The 20,781-nt window shown below is 42.8% G+C and overlaps 1 protein-coding gene across 1 annotated transcript in view; it reads right to left on the bottom strand.

The window, feature by feature from the left end:
- The window catches only part of DROSHA (drosha ribonuclease III), a 351,648-nt gene that overhangs the window by 21,668 nt on the left and 309,199 nt on the right, over positions 1-20,781 (bottom strand). The window contains exon 27 of the mRNA XM_040432119.1: positions 624-765. Coding sequence (XP_040288053.1) covers positions 624-765 — 142 coding nt within the window. The remainder of the gene's footprint in view (positions 1-623; positions 766-20,781) is intronic.

Raw genomic sequence — 20,781 nt, 5'->3', positions numbered from 1 at the left:
AGTGTTAGGCGAGTTATGGGTCACCACTCCTCCCTCTGCCTTGTGTTAGGGCACCCGGTCTCCCTTCCCTCTGCACCACACGTCTAGTACCGGCCTTACAAGAGGTGATAGAAACCATTGAACATTTCTGCCATTTCAGCAACTCACATATACTACAATGGAGAGAGCTGCATGCATGGTCTCTTCCTTGCTCAAGTGTGACAGGGGGAGAAAGTGACCCCTATTCTCCCAATAGGTGGAAGTCCTGGCAGAGGAATCATCACCTTTCAGACATTTATAGCATTTAGTTTTGATGTCTTATAAATGTCTCTGGTGGTAGTATAGTAGCCCTTTTAAGTTTTATTGAGGCCCTTGGGGTTGGTTCAATCTGGCAATGTGATCTTCAGAGCAGAAAAGGTTATGCATCCCTCACTGTCTGTGCCCTTAGTTCAGTAACAATTCTGGCTTCAGCTTAATATCAATAAAAACAGACTGACTTATCGGAATGTACTTTCTGACAACCGAAGTTTGAGGTTGTCTGGCAATGTATCACTAGCAACCAGAATCAGACCTAACGAAGCCATTTACCCCTATATATTATGGTTCATGTTCTAGATCTGTAGTATTCTATTGTATTTACTTACATTCAAGCAGGTCAGCCAAAGTTTTGGTCCTGAGGGCCACAGGTCTCTTTGTTTTATCATTAGCAATGGCAAACTCCTGCATACCCAGCTCTTCTGCTACCTTGGCCTGAGTCCTGTTGTTCACCAGTGAACTACGCAGCAGCTGCAAGATACAAAGAGAAGATAATGAGGGGACATAAAAACACCGCAACGCAATCCAAAATCCTGACATCGTAAAAAATGAGACCGCTTAAGATCAGCTTTTAGTGTTCTTTAGAGTAGGTATGTGTCTTCATAACTCAAGCAAATTCCCTAGTCCCAGCCAAAGCAAAACAAAGGAACTAACAAGCTTATCATGGGATTTTAAAATATTAGCATTTTCCCTTATTTATGAACACTTTCTGGCTTAAATTCTGCGTTGCTGACTGAAAACATTTTCTCCGGCACAGATCTCTCATTAATTCTAAAGCCATTCCTTTATTAAATCTGCTCTTCTCAAACTGTCATTCTGAAGGTATTTTAGACAGATTAGGGCACCCAATGTTACATGAAAGATAAATGCTCATTGTGAATAATAAGAACTTTCTTTTACAGATCTTGGCAATGTCAGTCATGTTTGACAGGATTCGGTAATTATAGTTCAGTATAATGTTGCTTCAAGACCTCCAATGTGCCTAACTTGCTCATCACGTGTACTTTATCTGTACAAAGTTCTTGCATTTGAATTAGAGCCACAGTAACATCATCGGGAGATAAAAGTAACTAATTCTGGATATACTACAACTGTAATGGATTTCTGGGCAGGACATCTAAATATCCACAAAAAAATTGCAAAGAAGCCAAATATATGAAAAGCACTTCTATTTCAAAAACACTTCACAATAATAATAAGAATGCAAAATCCACAGGTAAATAAAAACATTTCGTGTCATACCGGACTCACCAGAAGTCCATAGATTATTGTGCTGTAGCACCTTCAATTTACTCACGCTGGCAGTTGCTTGGGCAGAAGGGCATTTTAGAGGTTTAGGCAAAAGGAGCGTAATCCATGCCCAGGAGTCTCAGCCCCTTTTTTTAAAGGGCATCTGTCATCAGCTTTGCTCCTATGAAACTGGCTGACCTGTTGCATGTGCGCTTGGCAGCTGAAGACTTCATTGTTGGTCCCATGTCCATATGTGACCGCATTGCTGAGAGAAATGTGTTAATATATGCAGCCCTCTTTCTTAAGGAAGCATTTTGCTTTCTATGGACTTTTGGTGAACCCAGTATGACATGAAAGGTTTTTATATACCTATAGATTTTGCATTATTATTTTGAAGTGTGTTTTTGAAACAGAAGTTATTTTTTGCAATTTTTGTGGATTTGTGAAAGATGGATGGAGTGCAAAGTTCAGCAGAAGTTTTCAAGAAATGAGAATGTGGCACTGTGAAGATTGAGTGGGAAATCTAAACAGGCACTACTACAACCACTATTCTATGGGCACCGATATGTGACTAGCACAATTTATTGGCCACACATTCATGGGTAACATCAGGGTACAGTAGAGTATAAAGCAGTGATATTTGACTGGCATATTGTGTATTATTAGGATTGGTACTACTGAATAGACATTAATATACAGCTAGCTCATTTACATGGTTACTACTAGGACTAACACTACTCTATCCATTCATATTTGCATTGGTATGTGGATGGTATAAGGATATTGGCACTGTAGTTAGCATTAGGGCTCATGCACACAAACGTATTTTCTTTCTATGTCTGTTACATTTTTTTGGTAGACCATATGCAGAACCATTCATTTCAATGGGTCCGCAAAAAAACGGAAGTTACTCCGTGTGCATTCCGTTTCTGTATGTTCGTATTTTCGCTCCACAAAAAAATAGAACATGTCCTGGGGCGTAGCTAAAAGCTCATGAGCCCTGGTGCAAGAGTTCAGCTTGGGCCCCCGTCCCTTAGTGCTTGTTGGCAAGGGGCAGGGGAGCACATAGCCTTCCTGCTGCCTGAGGCAAACATTGAAAGGGCACCCCCTCATGCCAAATTCTTAACCTAAACCCTTCCCTCTAGCCAGAGGTGTAAATTGACCAGTATGCACTTTCTATAATGCCAGTGTCTTATGTGGCACAAGGGTCTTTGGGCCCCCTCGACTGCTACCTCTGCACCCCTATAGCTACGCCCCTGAACATGTCCTATTATTGTCTATATTACGGACAAGGATAGCACTGTTCTATTAGGGGCCAGCTGTTCCGTTCCACAAAATAACTAATGCATACGGACGTCATCCGTATTTTTTGCAGACCGCAAAATACATACGGTTGTGTGCATGAGCCCTTATTGTACAGAACTTTATGGACAACACAACTGAATGGACACTAGTGTCTAAGGGAAACTTTTGCAGTAACACCAATTTATGGCTTGCACTATGTTACGTGGCTGGCTTGATTCGTGGCTGTTATGGTAGGGTAGGGTAGCACCAAGCTTTAACATCTGTTCTTATTGTATGCGTGGTTTAAGAGGTGACCAGCGTAGTAAGCAGTATTAAGCAGGCTAGGGTCAGTCATAGCCCCTCACTCTTCTGAAGGATACACCTTTAAGTGTAACTGTTTCATATTTTCACTCATAAATGAATAGCATAGGAGAGTATAAGACATTTTGTAACATATATCAGAAAAATACACTTTCTTCTCCTTTTATCAGGCTCGCACTCCACCCAAACTTTCAATTCTCTGCTCAGATCCATCTCCAGTGAAGAGTATCTGCCTGCTCACTGAAGATTACATAGAAGTCTAGGGAAAGAGGAGGAGAAAAAGGGAGACAGAGGCAGAGAGACTGTGCTGACAGTGAGACAGCTGCTGGATTATTTGTGATTTGCTGTCTTAACGGCTGGATTTGAATCTAAACTACTTAGTAATGTTCTCCATTAATACTGCTACTTTTATGCAGGTGCCATTGGATATAGAAACATAAGAGGTGCTCCGCGTGTGTAACTGTAAATAGGTAAAACAAAGTAAAAGCACTGAATCCACTCATCAAATGTAGGATCCTGGCACAACTCAGTGTTTTGGGGTGGCTGTATCACAACACTGCGGTTGCTTCCTTGTGGGTTCACCAAATGGTCTCAACATATTTTTTTCTTTTTTGATACTGGGGTACAAGTTTGTGGTTATTTTTTTCATTGTTATCATTCTTGTTTATCTTTTTTATGTATTAATTATGATTTATTTATTAAAGGGGTTCTCCGGGAATTAAGAAAATGAAAATACTTAAAAAATTTTTTTTTATCATAAATATATTCCCAATTACATTTCATTAATTATAATGGCTTATTTTGTCAGGGGCAATAAAATGGCCGCCGTCCTACTAGTACACACAAAACCAGTCCTTATCGAAACAGCAGGACAAGTTACTTCACAACACTGAGGTAAAAGAGCTGCCTCGTCCTCCTCTCTGCTCTACTTGTCAGGGATTATGATCCTGCTGAATACAGCTGATGAGATCTTCAGCTGAATCTCTGTAGGAATTAAATTTATGAGGAGACATGAAGTACAGAGAGGACGTACAGGACAGACTGTGGTAATGGAGACTGCATACATGTGCTGCTACTCATCAGCCACATCCCCACCCTCCTCTCTGTACATCACATTAAACTTTATTCAGGATCATAAAACCTGACAAGTAGAGGAGAGAGGAGGATGAGGCAGATCTTTACCTAAGTGTTGTGAAGTAACTTGTCCTACTGTGTGACTAGGACAGGCTTTGTGTGTACTAATAGGATGACAGCCTTTTGATTACTCCTAATGTTTGCCCCCCCCCCACACAAAACAAGCCATTATAACTAATGAAAGGTATTTGGGAATATATTTATATTAAAGCAATATCTAAGTATTTCCATTTTCTTAATTCCTGGAGAACCCCTTTAAGGACTGTCCAGTGGATTTTAATTCCATGTATTGAATGCACTGAATCCCGACCCATTCATTTCTATGGGGCTGTTCACATGAGCGGTGATTTTCACGCATCACTTGTGTGTTGCGTGAAAATCGCAGCATGCTCTATATTCTGCGTTTTTCACGCAACGCAGGCCCCATAGAAGTGAATGGGGCTGCGTGAAAATCGCAAGCATCCGCAAGCAAGTGCGGATGCGGTGCGATTTTCACGCACGGTTGCTAGGAGACGATCGGGGATGGAGACCCGATCATTATTATTTTCCCTTATAACATGGTTATAAGGGAAAATAATAGCATTCTGAATACAGAATGCATAGTAAAAGGGGTTAAAAATAAAATAAAAAAAATTTAACTCGCCTTAGTCCACTTGATCGCGGCCCGGCATCTCCTTCTGTCTCCTTTGCTGAACAGGACCTGTGGTGAGCATTAATTACAGGTAAAGGACCTTTGGTGAAGTCACTCCGGTCATGACATGATCCGTCACATGATCTTTTACCATGGTGATGGATCATGTGATGACCGGAGTGATGTCACCAAAAGTCCTTTACCTGTAATTAATGCTCACCACAGGTCCTGTTCAGCAAAGGAGACAGAAGGAGATGCCGGGCTACGCGATCAAGTGGACTAAGGTGAGTTAAATTATTATTAGTTTTTTTTTTTTTAACTCCTCCAGCCTTATTTTACTATGCATTCTGTATTCAGAATGCTATTATTTTCCCTTATATCTATGTTATAAGGGGAAATAATACAATCTACAGAACACCGATCCCAAGCCCGAACTTCTGTGAAGAAGTTCAGGTTTGGGTACCAAACATGCGCGATTTTACTCACGCGAGTGCAAAACGCATTACAATGTTTTGCACTCGCGTGGAAAAATCGCGGGTGTTCCCGCAACGCACCCGCACATTTTCCCGCAACGCCCGTGTGAACCCAGCCTTAGAGTTCTGGAAAGTATTGTATAACACTAACAGCATTATATTAATGTTATACTATACATTCCAGAACCCTAAGGCTGGGTTCACACGGGCGCTGCGGGAAAATGTGCGGGTGCGTTGCGGGAACACCCGCGATTTTTCCGCGCGAGTGCAAAACATTGTAATGCGTTTTGTACTCGCGTGAGAAAAATCGCGCATGTTTGGTACCCAAACCCATCGGTGTTCTGTAGATTGTATTATTTTTCCTTATAACATGGTTATAAGGGGAAATAATAGCATTCTGAATACAGAATGCATAGTAAAAAAGCGCTGGAGGGGTTAAATTTTTTTTAACTCACCTTAGTCCACTTGATCGCGTAGCCCGGCATCTCCTTATGTCTCCTTTGTTGAACAGGACCTGTGGTGAGCATTAATTACAGGAACAGTACCTTTGATAACGTCACTCCGGTCATCACATGATCCATCACCATGGTAAAAGATCATGTGACGTACCATGTGATGACCGGAGTGACGTCATCAAAGGTCCTGTTCCTGTAATTAATGCTCACCACAGGTCCTATTCAACAAAGGAGACAGAAGGAGATGCCGGGCCGCGATCAAGTGGACTAAGGTGAGTTAAATTTTATTTTTTTAACCCCTCCAGCGCTGTTTTACTATGCATTCTGTATTCAAATAATAATGATCGGGTCTCCATCCCGATCGTCTCCTAGCAACCGTGCGTCAAAATCGCACCGCATCCGCACTTGCTTGCGGATGCTTGCAATTTTCACGCAACCCCATTCACTTCTATGGGGCCTGCGTTACGTGAAAAACGCAGAATATAGAGCACCCATAGAAATGAATGGATCGGTATTCAGTGCAGGTGCATTGCGTTCACCTCACGCATCGCATCCGCACGGAATACTCGCCCGTGTAAAAGGGGCCTAAGGGTTACATAGCATCATAAATCATTATAATGCTATGCAACCCCGTCAGTGTTAGGGGGGTCAGGACAGGAGCTTCCACAGACACACACTGTGAGTTCAATGCGTTGAACTCGCTCGTGTGAACCCAGCCTTAGACTGTGTAGGGAGGAACACCTTGGACAAGGGGAATGGTAGCACCCAGTTGCCACTCTATTAATAGATGTTTAGGAGGAATAATAGAGTACAAAGCAGAACGAGAAGAAAAGATTCTACTGAACTCGTATGTAGGTATAAAATAAACATGTTGGGAGAGGTAAGGGGTCCTCTTTAACACGCAAAGTACTGTATAAGATGCACATTAACAAAATTTCAACACATAAATAAAAGGATCAGAAATCTTTTACTTTATGGATATGTGAACAAAAAATGCCCCTAGTGGCACATTTCGTTCCAAGCACTTGTCTTAAAAATGTTACAATCTCAATCAATAGGTTGACTATTTCTCAAGTGTACAGGATAATAAGGAAGTGACTGGGAAAAATAGTAAAGTTTAAAAGTGAGGAAAAATGGGCGAAGGATATAGGATCAAACACATTAGAATGGGGGAATATATATAAAAATCTAAAAAGGGCAACGATTTCTAGTAATTTCAGGATAATTTATTTTAATATTATTCATAAAACATACTTGACCCCATTATTGCTAAGATTTATAAAGGACGAAAATCAAACAGTTGGAAATGTAAAGAAGCCGCTGAGTATATACATATGATATGGAGTTGTTCCAATGTGCAATCTTATTAGAAAGAGGTTTTTCATGCTTTAAGTGTAGAGTCCTCGGTATCCCTTACACTTGAATTGGAGGTGGCGGTGTTGGGCTGTATCCTGCCATCAGTCAGGAAAAAAAAAAAAAGTCTGGACAAGAGGCCTTATCGTGGCGAGAGTTATCATCGCAAGAGAGTGGGGTTCTGACAGAGCGTCTAATATTATGGAGTGAAAAAAGATTGAGAGGTTTGAGGAATATGCTATAAGTAGATAGTGACAACAGCACCGTTGACCGGGAGAGGGCGGAGGGGTGAGGGCAGGGCCGGCGCCACCAGTAAGGCGACTTAGGCAGTCGCCTAGGGCGCCATTTAGCAGAGGGTGCCCGTTGCGGTTTAAAAAAATAAAAAAATAAATTGGTTATATAAGTTTGGTCGGCCGGCCGGCGGCGCCCCTCATGCTGCGCCGCCTGAGGCTGAGCGCTTGCGGTTCTAAAGAATCCTGCCTGCGCCTGCTGTGTCTGCTCTGTGCTGTTGTTAATGTAGCGTGGCCGAGCTCTGTTCGATCCGCAGTACAGGAGCTTTTGTTTCCTGTACCCGGCCGGACTGACAGGAAGTGCTCACTTAGTGTGCACTTCCTGTCAGTCCGGCCGGGTACAGGAAACAAATGCTCCTGTACCGCGGATCGAACAGAGCTCGGCCACGCTACACTAGAGGTGGGGGTAGAATGAGAGTGACAAGGGAGGGGGGTAGGAAATAATGAGAGTGACAAGGGAGAGGGGGGGAAATAATGAGAGTGACAAGGGAGGGGGGGAAATAATGAGAGTGACAAGGGAGAGGGGGGAGGGAATAATGAGAGTGACAATGGAGAGGGGGGGAAATAATGAGAGTGACAAGGGAGAGGGGGGGGGGAAATAATGAGAGTGACAAGGGAGAGGGGTGGGGGAAATAATGAGAGTGACAAGGGAGGGGGGGGGTGGAATAATGAGAGTGATAAGGGGGGGTGGAAATAAGGAGAGTGACAAGGGAGGGGGGGGTGTGTGGAAATAAGGAGAGTGACAAGGGAGAAAGGGGGGGAATAATGAGAGTGACAAGGGAGAGGGGGGGGAATAATGAGAGTGACAAGGGAGGGGGGGGGAATAATGAGAGTGACAAGGGAGGGGGGGGGAATAATGAGAGTGACAAGTGAGAGGGGGGGAAATAATGAGAGTGACAAGTGAGAGGGGGGGAAATAATGAGAGTGACAAGGGAGGGGGGGTGGAATAATGAGAGTGACAAGGGAGGGGGGGTGGAATAATGAGAGTGACAAGGGGGGGGTGGAATAATGAGAGTGACAAGGGAGGGGGGGTGGTGGAAATAATGAGAGTGACAAGGGAGGGGGGGTGGAATAATGAGAGTGACAAGGGGGGGGTGGAATAATGAGAGTGACAAGGGAGAGGGGGTGGAATAATGAGAGTGACAAGGGAGAGGGGGTGGAATAATGAGAGTGACAAGGGAGAGGGGGTGGAATAATGAGAGTGACAAGGGAGAGGGGGTGGAATAATGAGAGTGACAAGGGAGAGGGGGTGGAATAATGAGAGTGACAAGGGAGAGGGGGTGGAATAATGAGAGTGACAAGGGAGAGGGGGGGGAATAATGAGAGTGACAAGGGAGAGGGGGGGGAATAATGAGAGTGACAAGGGAGGGGGGGGGGTGGAATAATGAGAGTGACAAGGGGGGGTGGAATAATGAGAGTGACAAGGTGGGGTGGAATAATGAGAGTGACAAGGGGGGGTGGAAATAATGAGAGTGACAAGTGGGGGTGGGGTGGAAATAATGAGAGTGACAAGGGAGAGGGGGGAATAATGAGAGTGACAAGGGAGGAGGGGGAATAATGAGAGTGACAAGGGAGAGGGGGTGGAATAATGAGAGTGACAAGGGAGAGGGGGTGGAATAATGAGAGTGACAAGGGAGAGGGGGTGGAATAATGAGAGTGACAAGGGAGAGGGGGGGGAATAATGAGAGTGACAAGGGAGGGGGGGGTGGAATAATGAGTGACAAGGGGGGGTGGAATAATGAGAGTGACAAGGTGGGGTGGAATAATGAGAGTGACAAGGGGGGGTGGAAATAATGAGAGTGACAAGTGGGGGTGGGGTGGAAATAATGAGAGTGACAAGGGAGAGGGGGGAATAATGAGAGTGACAAGGGAGAGGGGGGGAAATAATGAGAGTGACAAGGGAGAGGGGGGGGAATAATGAGAGTGACAAGGGAGGGGGGGTGGAATAATGAGAGTGACAAGGGAGGGGGGGTGGAATAATGAGAGTGACAAGGGGGGGTGGAATAATGAGAGTGACAAGGGAGAGGGGGGGATAATGAGAGCAACAAGGGAGGGGGGGTGGAATAATGAGAGTGACAAGCGGGGGTGGAATAATTAGAGTGACAAGGGAGGGGGGAATAATTAGAGTGACAAGGGAGGGGGGAATAATTAGAGTGACAAGGGAGGGGGGGGAATAATGAGTGACAAGGGAGGGGGGGGGATAATGAGAGTGACAAGGGAGGGGGGGAAAGAGTGACAAGGGAGGGACTAGGGAGGGGCGGGAGAGAGTGACAAAGGAGGGAGTGGGGGGGGGGGGGGGGGGGGAGAGAGTGACAAGGGAGTCCCCAGAGCCAGACTGCAGCCAGAGACCAGATCATCTTATTGTCCTGGTGGTAAGTAGACAATGCAATATGTTTATTATTTAATTGTTTAGTTATTAATACTACATTGGAAACTAATTTACCTCACATTTAGGGTCCATTCACACATCCGTGTGTGTTTTGCGGATCCACAAAACACGGACAGCGGCAATGTGCGTTCCGCATTTTGCGGACCGCACATTGCCGGCACTAAGAGAATATGCCTATTCTTGTCTGCTATTGCGGACAAGAATAGGACATGCTCTATTTTTTTCAGGATCGGAATTGCGGATCCAGGTCCGCAATTCCGGATCGGAGCCGCACGTCGTGCGGCCCCATAGAAATGTATGGGTCCGCAATTCCGTTCCGCAAAAAGAGACGGCTACAAGAAGCTGGATTAACCCTAAGGGAAACATAGCAGTTCTTTTAATTTAAAACCTGAGAAAGGGGTGGAACATGATATGGGCAGATCATCTGATAAAGGGGGGGGGTGGCAATTTTTATCTTGCCTAGGGGGTCAAAAATCCTTGAGTTAAATGTACTGTGGAGCTCAATATGTTTTACAATTGGCTACACTGAATGTCTTAGTAAATTGTGTACTGTGGAACTCAGACTTTGTGTTCTTAAACCTAATTTTAAATGTTGTATTATGAAAATAAAAATAAAAGTTATATAAAAAAAAAAAAATGTTACAATCTCAATGGCAACAATTTTGTTTTTTTAATGCTAGTATCTTCTGATCTATAATGCAGAAATTATTAGAAAAAAATCCAGGCAGCCTAAACCCAGCTCCCACGTTCAGCTTATGTGGACCTTAGTGCTGTTGGGCTTGCAAACACAGTCCTGAAAACCAAATTGTATAGTAAAATGATTTGTATTCATCGCCTACACATTTTAAATATACCTTAATAAATCTTCATAAAACCCCATCCAATTTAACACCATGAAGCAATCAACAGTAATGTCTCATTTCCCAACCAATGTGTGCAGATAACAAAATAATACATTCCCCACACATCACAAGGCCACGGCCTAGGAGCTAGTCACAAAAAAGGGCTTTATTTTGTCAATTTTGCTGGTTAATCCCAAAATGCAGACCTAGTGGATGACAAGGTCAGCCTCCTGTGCAACAGCAATGTAATCCTACCAAAAGCATATGTTTTAACAGAAGGAAAGCTGAACGTCTCGCAAAGCGGCTCACTAGCAAACGAGAACATTTAGCTAACAGTAGGAACCATGAGCTGTACCAGAACATCCGCCATTAAATTGCCTTTTGTGTAGCAAACATTTAGACAGACCATGAAAGTATAGTTTTGTTTCATGGCATCTTAGAGCAACATTTGCGCTGCCTTACTTCTATTGTGCTTCATCCTCGGATTACAGAACCTGTAAATACCAACTTTAAAGTTGCCCTCATTGCGTCTATTGACATGACCAACACAGAGAGTGGGATATCCATTAATGGGGTTGGCCACTGTGTTATATGTTCAGCTTAGGCTACTTTCACACTCGCGTTTGCTGCGGATCCGTCATGGATCTGCACAGACGGATCCGTTCAGATAATACAGACGTCTGCATCCGTTCAGAACGGATCAGTTTGTATTATCTTTAACATAGCCAAAACGGATCTGTCTTGACCACCATTGAAAGTCAATGGGGGACCAATCCATTTTCTATTGTGCTATATTATGTCAGTGAAAACGAATCCGTCCCCATTGACTTACATTGTGTGTCAGGAAGGATCCGATTGCCTCTGCAAGCAGCGTTTTGGTATCCGCCTCCAGAGCGGAATGGAGGCGGAACTGATGCATTCTGAACGGATCCTCATCCATTCAGAATGCATTAGGGCAAAACTGATCCGTTTTGGGAATGCTTGTGAGAGCCCTGAAACGGATTTCACAAACGGAAACCAAAACGCCAGTGTGAAAGTAGCCTTACATGTATTCTATGTCTGCTCTGGTATTCATGTTGCGTTTTCAGCCACTGTGCTTATTTTATCTAGTTTTTGGCTGGGGCTGCTGCTGTATACAGCCTCGGCACGGTTTAGGCAGCGTCAGTCAAAATGACTCCCGTTCCCAAACCCGGCCCTGCTGCTGTGCCCGCTCCCACTGTGCTGTATTGTGCAAACTCCATGTCCGGAGTGCTGCCTCTGGTATCCCCCTCCTCTCGGCTGTCTTCAGAATGGAGCGTGTGCACTGGCATTCTGTGCCCAAGTGCCCACTACTATTCTGCACCTGTGTCTCATTACTGTATAGCTTATTACCACTTGTGGACTGAGTATATAACTTTTACTATTAAATCGCTAAAAGCATAGGTGGTTGCAGTGGGAAGTAACAAAACATACATACATATACTGTACAGATATATTGCCACCATCTGGGGCCGCGATAGGATAGTTATGGGTAGATCTTACTGCGTCCTGTAGACACAGGACCAGTGGACAGCGGATAGCGTCAGTGCCCTGGTATGATGCTGGACACTGGTGACCAATGCTTCTGTGGGTATGGCAGTCTGGACACTCCTATAATGCCCTGGTCTAGAGCCCTACCTATATGGATGGTTAGGGGCCATCCTCATAGACCTGCCTCAACGACACAGAGCATCCGCCCCGACAGGGGCGACCCCATACGGAACCCGTCTCTATAATGGGGTCTAGTCCCTGTAAAGCCCTTACTTGCCATGTTTCATTCCATAAAAGTTGGAACTCATCAGGGGCTTATTGAAGTCAAAGGGTTTCTACAAAAACACTGAAAAAGACACGCAAAGAGACCGCGGTCACTGAATGTGCTTAGTCATATAGACATTAAAGAGAAATTATTAAGTATGTATCCTCTACTTACTACTTCAGGATAAGTTTTCTTTGTAGGTTGGAGGATGTGCGGACGGTCAGTTGTACTCGTCCCTACAGGGGTGTGAGAAAATGTTCCAAAAATACCCTTGCCTCACCGCAAGATGCTAGGAGTGCGGAGATACAGCATACCACGCCGTATCGCCTTTTAAATCCGGCGCCTCAGGCAGTTACCACCCCTTTTTTCCGCCTCCTCACTCGGTAGAACGCACGCTGTTACTGTCCGCTCCATTTCCACCGGAAGTTGGCGTCACATGATCGTTGGGGCTACTGGAAGCTCCGTGCGTCTGTGCGTCCCTCATTACCAAGCAACCGGATGACGCCCAAGCACTGCGCACTCATATGCCGTCTCAGGTGACGGACGGCAAATTTATTCAATACGATCTTTCGAATATGAATTTCTTTGGCAAGTATCAATACATGTGTCCGCACAAGGTTAGTTGTGGGATGCAGATGGGAAGAATATGTAAAACAGATTGTTATAGTCCTACATAAATTCGGTCATTCGGACTTACATCATCATCAGTGGCTATTCAAATGAAGCAAGTATAACTCTGTTGCTTATAGAGGTAACTCCTACAATAAAAACACTCAAGGTTTTTTAGATCAGAACCTGTCATACCCCTTAAGAAATTGCTCCCAGCAGCAACCAACCCCAGCACAAAAATAGTCAATCTGTCCTCCTATCCCTTAACTGAATCTGAAAATAGTATTCTAGAAAAGGGGCTCTCATTTGTACCCACAGCTAGGTTCAACCTTTTTAAAACTATAGTTGACATTAACTTATTTGTTTGAAAACTAAGGTGGTTGAAACATTTTTGCAACATAGAAAAGAAACAGAGCTTAGAAATGGGGGTCCCAACAAATATGGTAGCGGATGTGATACTTCTGCAGAGTTTGGCGGCGTCACCAGAAATAGCACCTGGGGAAGGTCCTTTCACACCACTAAAAAACAGGAGCACAAGAACCCCACCAACTACTGTCACAAACTGCATTGATGTATTCCTGAACTTAGTAAGTACTGAATTGGAGTCAACACACTTACGTTCTGCCCCTCCAAACTGTACACAGGAGGAATTACGGGCATTAGAGAGCCTAGCACAAAATAAGAATATAACTATCTAGCCCTCCGACAAGGGTGGAAACACAGTCATTTTGGACACAGATAGGTATAAAACAATGTGCGATAAACTTCTGGGCCCACGCGACTGCTATGAGATTTTGGAGGGGGACCCCACGGTAAAATACAAACAAGAACTCAGGAATATACTAGACACAGCAAAAAACAAACTAATCAGTCAGACTGAATATGACTTTCTCCTCCCACAGCACCCACAGATAGCAACATTCTACTGTCTCCCAAAAGTACATAAAGGGTATGACCCACTTAAAGGGCGCCCGATAGTTTCGGGCATAAATAGTCTAAGCCAAAATGTGGGAATCTACATAGATAAAATTTTGTCCCACTTTGTGCAATCACTCCCTTCATATGTTAGGGACACAGGAGACCTTTTGAAACAGCTAGAGGGTATACATCTAGAGGAGGAGTGCATACTAGGTAGCATTGACGTGGAGGCCCTATATTCATCGATTCCACATGAATGGGGCCTACATGCAGTGGCACATTTCCTATCCCCGCGCGGATGCCAATTTGTGGCACATAATAGCCTGGTCTTACAGCTACTTGAGTTTGTACTTAATAGGAACTACTTCCTCTTCAATGGCAAGTTTTACCACCAGCTCAGGGCCACCGCGATGGGGTGTTCATGCGCCCCAACGTATGCAAATTTGCTCCTGGGCTGGTGGGAAGACACTCTTGTCTTCTGTGACGAGACAATCCGTGAAGGCCATAATGTCCATATGGGCACGTTATATTGATGACGTGGTAGTAATCTGGAGAAGATGCTCAAAGTCTTTTTCCGAATGGGCAACTGGTCTCGATAGGAATCAGATTGGTCTACGTTTCACGTCAGAGTGTGACGAGAAACAGTTGCCATTTTTGGACATTCTCATCATCAAAAACCAAGACGGTAGCCTTGAAACAACAATATTCTGCAAGCCGACGTCGACGAATTCCCTCCTGAGGTGGGACAGCTGTCATCCTTTCCCCCTCAGGAGGGGGATTCCTCGATGTCAATATCTGAGGTTAAGGAGGAATTTCTCCAAATATGTAGAATTTCAGAAACAAGCAGCAACCCTGAAAAAACGATTCACGGATCGGGGTTACCCCATTGGCACGCTAACACCAGCCTATCAGGCTGCAAAAGCCTGTGATCGTAGCTCCCTTCTTACCCCCAAAAAGACAACAACAAGCAGGCACAATGAGTCTCTTACAAAGGCACAGGAGATACGCTTGATCAGTACATTTAATGAGGCCTCTACTGGCATAAGAGAAATAATTGCGAAACACTGGCATGTACTTAGAATGGACCCCGACCTCTGTGCTACCATAAAAGAACATCCAAGTATAACATACAGGAGGGGAAAAAGTGTACGTGACTGGACGGTGAACAGTAATTTTTCCCCAAAACCAGCACCTAAAACTTGGCTAGAAAAAGGAATCCATGGCAACTACAGATGTAGTGGATGCGTAGCCTGCAAGTACATGCAGAGTGGAAAATCCTTTAGGAGCAGCAATACGGGGAAAACATATGTCATTAGAGACCTGATCAACTGCAAGACTGTAGGAGTTGTCTATAAAATCACATGCTCCTGTAACAAGGAATATGTTGGCAAAACAAAGAGGGTACTGAGAAGGAGGATTGGGGAGCATATAAGTGACATCAATAATTGTAGGGACACCTCTGTCTCACGCCATGTACGGACCGAACATGGTGGGGATTCGAGGTGCCTCTCCTTTATGGGCATCGAAAAAGTGAAACCACCACTAAGATGCGGCGACTGGGATAAGAGAATCCTCCAGTGTGAGGCAAGATGGATTTTTTATTTGAAGACTGTATACCCTAATGGCCTCAATGAGCAACAGAGTTATACTTGCTTCATTTGAATAGCCACTGATGACGATGTAAGTCTGAATGACCTAATTGATGTAGGAGTATAACAATCTGTTTTACATATTTCTCCCATCTGCATCCCACAACTAACCTTGTGCGGACACATGTATTGATGAGAAAGTTGCCAAAGAAATTAATATTCGAAAGATCGTATTGAATAAATTTGCTGTCCGGCACCTGAGACGGCATATGAGTGCGCAGTGCTAGGGCGTCATCCGGTTGCTTGGCAACGAGGGACGCACAGACACAGACGCACAGAGCTTCCGGTAGCCCCAACGATCATGAGACGCCAACTTCCGGTGGAAATGAAGCGCACAGTAACAGCGTGCGTTCCATGTGCGTTCCACCGAGTGAGGAGGCGGAAAAAGGGGGTGGTAACTGCCAGAGGCACCGGATTTAAAAGGCGATACGACATGGTATGCTGTACCTCCGCACTCCTAGCATCTGGCGGTGAGGCAAGGGTATTTTGGGGACATTTTCCCACACCCCTGTAGGGACGAGTACCACTGACCGTCCGCACATCCTCCAACCTACAAAGAAAACTTATCCTGAAGTAGTAAGTAGAGGATACATACTTAATAATTTCTCTTTAATGTCTATATGACTAAGCACATTCAGTGACCGCGGTCTCTTTGCGTGTCTTTTTCTGTGTTTTTGTAGAAACCCTCTGACTTCAATAAGCCCCTGATGAGTTCCAACTTTTATGGAATGAAACATGGCATGTAGGGCTATACAGTAAGGGCTTTACAGGGACTAGGCCCCATTATAGGGACAGGTTCCGTATGGGGTCGCCCCTGTCGGGGCGGGTGCTCTGTGTCGTTGAGGCAGGTCTATGAGGATAGCCCCTAACCATCCATATAGGTAGGGCTCTAGACCAGGGCATTATAGGAGTGTCCAGACTGCCATACCCACAGAAGCATTGGTCACCAGTGTCCACCATCATACCAGGGCACTGACGCTATCCACTGTCCACTTGTGTGTCTACAGGACGGGGTAAGATCTACCCATAACTATCCTATCGCGGCCCCAGATGGTGGCAATATATGTGTATATGTATGTATGTATGTATGTATGTTTTGTTATGTCCCACTGCAACCACCTATGCTTTAACCGATTTAATAGTAAAAGTTATTTTTTTATATACTCAGTCCACAAGTGGTAATAAGTTAATTAGAGGTGTGACATATATATCTCTGCACATACACACCTGGTGCATGGAGATATACCATTTTTGTATATAAGTTTTGTTACTGTATAGACCTTATAAAGTGGCTGCCAAGGAGGTTGTACTATGCCGGGAAAAGAAGATGCTGGGAATCGCTGCCCGACGAGCAGGCGATTGCTGGGAAGGAACGGTTTCTTCCCGACAATCGCCTGTATGATCTGCACATCTAATATAGCTTAAAGAGAATGTGCCATCAGGAAATGTTTAACTCACTTTTTTATGTTTAACATATTTCTAAAATAATTTTTAATGAGGTTTGTAATTTTTCATGTATTCCATACATTTAAACAAAAAAGATAAAATCCTGCAATTTTTGAACTGGCAAATATTTAATAATTGCCGCCAATTGTTGGTCTGTACAGATCCCTTAAAGGGGTTTTGTCACTTCAGCAAATAGCATTTATTATCTAGAGAAAGTGAATACAAGGCACTTACTAATGTATTGTTATTATCCACATTGTTTCCTTTGCTGGCTGGATTCATTTTTTCATCACATTATACACTGCTCATTACCATGGTTATGACCACCCTGCAGTCCATCAGCGGTGGTCATGCTTGCACACTATAGAAAAAAGCACCAGCATATGTGCGCCTCCAGGTCTTTGGCCAACAGAAAGTCCTGCACTTTTTCCTATAGCGTGCAAGCACGGCCATCGTTGCTGGATTGCAGGGTGGTCGTAACCATGGAAACAAGCAGTGTATATCGCAATGGAAAATGATTCTAGCCAGCAAAGGAAGCATTATGGAAAATCGCACTACATTAGTAAGTGGCTTGTATTTACTTTTTCTACAAGATAAATGCCACTTGCTGAAGTGACAACCCCTTTAACTCATTTTTATCCTGCCTGTAATGATATCACCTCTGTGTATAGATAAGACAGGATCTACCATTCACAATAGGTGATTGTCAAAACGTATCTATTCTTTCCTTGTACAGAGCATGCCTAGAAAACTCTCCCATAGAAATCAATGGCCATCGTGTCTATGGACCATGGGGCTGCCGTAAAGCAATTTTTTTAAACCATTATTAGCTATAGTGGCTCTACCGTCCCAAATCCACAGATTAGGTGCACTCTCCACAGCACACCCCTTGCGGGTATAAATGGCAAATATGGAACAAATAATGGTTTGGAGGGCACTCAAATATCTGGTGTTGCAAGGAAACGTGCATATAAAAAGGTCTCAAGATATTTATTCAATACATATATACATTAAAATCATTGCACACTTCAATACGGAAAATTGCAAATACAAAAAATACATTAAAAAAATGATTAAAAAATATATAAAAACCCCAAAAAAGCAAAGTGCAGTATCAATAAAAGGAATGATATGTATACACACCCTGATATAAAAAGTCTAAATGTATATAGCATATTTGGAATTGGAAAACCCATGACTTGCAGGTATTTGATTATATAGTAAAGATAGTAAATGTTATATAGTGATTATAAAGTCAGTGTGTAATATATATTAGACAAAATAGCAAATCAGCAGTTTTTCAATTGAGGTGAATGTAACCAATACTGTACATATTGATATAGTACGGTATACATTAGACATATTGCACATTATTTATGTTCATATAAAAGGAACATTATCATTGATATAATATTGATAGATAGAAGACAGTCTGAGTGAAACATGCGGAGCAGTGTGAAAACAAACTGGATGTATATTAGCTAGCTAATTATATTAATTAGAAGAATTCACATCATATCTCTCTCATATATATAAGAGAGAGAGAGAGAGAGATAACAGCACAGTCTAATATGTACTATATCAATATATACAGGTGAAACTCGAAAAATTAGAATATCATGCAAAAGTCCATTTCAGTAATGCAACTTAAAAGGAATTGTATTAATGCAGCTTAAAATTAGAATTTTGTGAAAAGGTTCAATATTCTAAGCTCAAAGTGTCACATTCTAGTCAGCTAATTAATCCATTCCCCGTGAACAAAGGGTACCTCAAAATTGTGACTTTGGGGTTTCATAAGCTATAAGCCATAATCATCCAAATTATTACAAATAAAGGCTTGAAATATCTCACTTTGCATGTAATCAGTCTATCTCATATGTTAGTTTCACCTTTTAAGTTGCATTACTGAAAAAGATGAACTTTACACGATATTCTAATTTTGCGAGTTTCACCTGTACAGTATTGCTTATAATCACCTCATTTAATCGAAAAACCGCTGATTTGCTATTTTGTCTAATATATATTACACACCGGCTTTATTATCACTATATAACATTTACTACCTTTACTATATAATCAAATACCTGCAAATCATGGGTTTTTCAAATATGCTATATACATTTTGACTTTATATCAGGGTGTGTATACATATCATTCCTTTTAGGGTCCATTCACATGTCCGCAATTTCGTTCCGCAAAACACACACTGACGTGTGAATGGACCCTTATCGAAACTGCTCTTTTTTCACTTTTTTGGGGTTTTAATATATATTTTAAATTACATTTTTTATAATTTTTTATGTATTTTTTTACAATTTTCCTTATTGAAGTGTAACATAGTAACATAGTACATAAGGCCGAAAAAAGACATTTGTCCATCCAGTTCGGCCTGTTATCCTGCAAGTTGATCCAGAGGAAGGCAAAAAAACCCTGTGAGGTAGAAGCCAATTTTCCTCACTTTAGGGGAATAAAAAATTCCTTCCCGACTCCAATCAGGCAATCAGAATAACTCCCTGGATCAACGACCCCTCTCTAGTAGCTATAGCCTGTAATATTATTACACTCCAGAAACACATCCAGGCCCCTCTTGAATTCCTTTATTGTACTCACCATCACCACCTCCTCAGGCAGAGATTTCCATAGTCTCACTGCTCTTACCGTCTGTACACAGATTTTAATGTATATATGTATTAAATTAATATCTTGAGACCTTTATATACTAGTTTCCTTACAACGCCAGATATTTGAGTGCCCTCCAGACCATTTGTTGTTCCAATTTTTTTTTTATACTGTGTAAATGCTGTTAAGAACAACTCTGGCAAGATGGCCACCCCCATAAACAAGATGGCCACCCCCATAAACAAGATTGCCACCCCCATAATCATGTTCAGGAAATAGAAGAACTGCAATCAGAAAATAAAAACAGATCAGAAAAAAAGGAGATGTGCTGCTATCTGGTTTTAACTGGTAGATAATATTTTGGGTGATACATTTCCTTTAACAAACTGGTATGGGATCCATTATACACCAGTTGTGTGGAATAGAAGTGGCTGGTACATGTACACTTAATGCATGGCGTTAATAGAGTAACATAGTACTGATCAAAAACAGAAAATACACATTTATAATATGTAACACAATAATAAAGACAACTGCATTCACCATAAATACATGATTATTATAAATAAATCCTCCACCTCCACAAAATAACCCCAGACACACCATGTGTGCAGAACTGAAAGGTGGTATGATTAAAGCCGTTTACTTATAATTACAGGGACTATGTAGAAATATCTATGGATGTGTGCCAGGGGCATTGAAGTATTTTCAGTAAAAATGAGAAAAACTGCTAAGCCACAAAATAAGAATGAAAGATGAAGATGCTTCGGAAAGGCTCCGAATGAAACGTTCTAATTTCTACCGGCTCCATTCTTCTCTGCTGTGTAACAAAAAGGAGCGTTTTGGGAGTGCACCTATAATTAGGCAAACCAAAAGTCTACGTATAGCGAAAAATGCTATTAATTAGCTTTAAATATATTCTGCATTCCTGTTCATACAGGACCTTGGTCTTCTCCTTTGTGTGATGATACCCAATGTGCAGAGATTTGTCTATATTGCACGTGCTATTACCATTAGCTATGCCTCATTACAAGTGCACAACTTATTTATTACTGCATTAAGTCATTTGC

This window comes from Bufo bufo, chromosome 5 (assembly GCF_905171765.1).
Source record: "Bufo bufo chromosome 5, aBufBuf1.1, whole genome shotgun sequence".
Taxonomy (NCBI): domain Eukaryota; kingdom Metazoa; phylum Chordata; class Amphibia; order Anura; family Bufonidae; genus Bufo; species Bufo bufo.
Note: the sequence above shows the minus strand (reverse complement) of the source record. Positions and strands in the feature narration are given on the sequence as shown.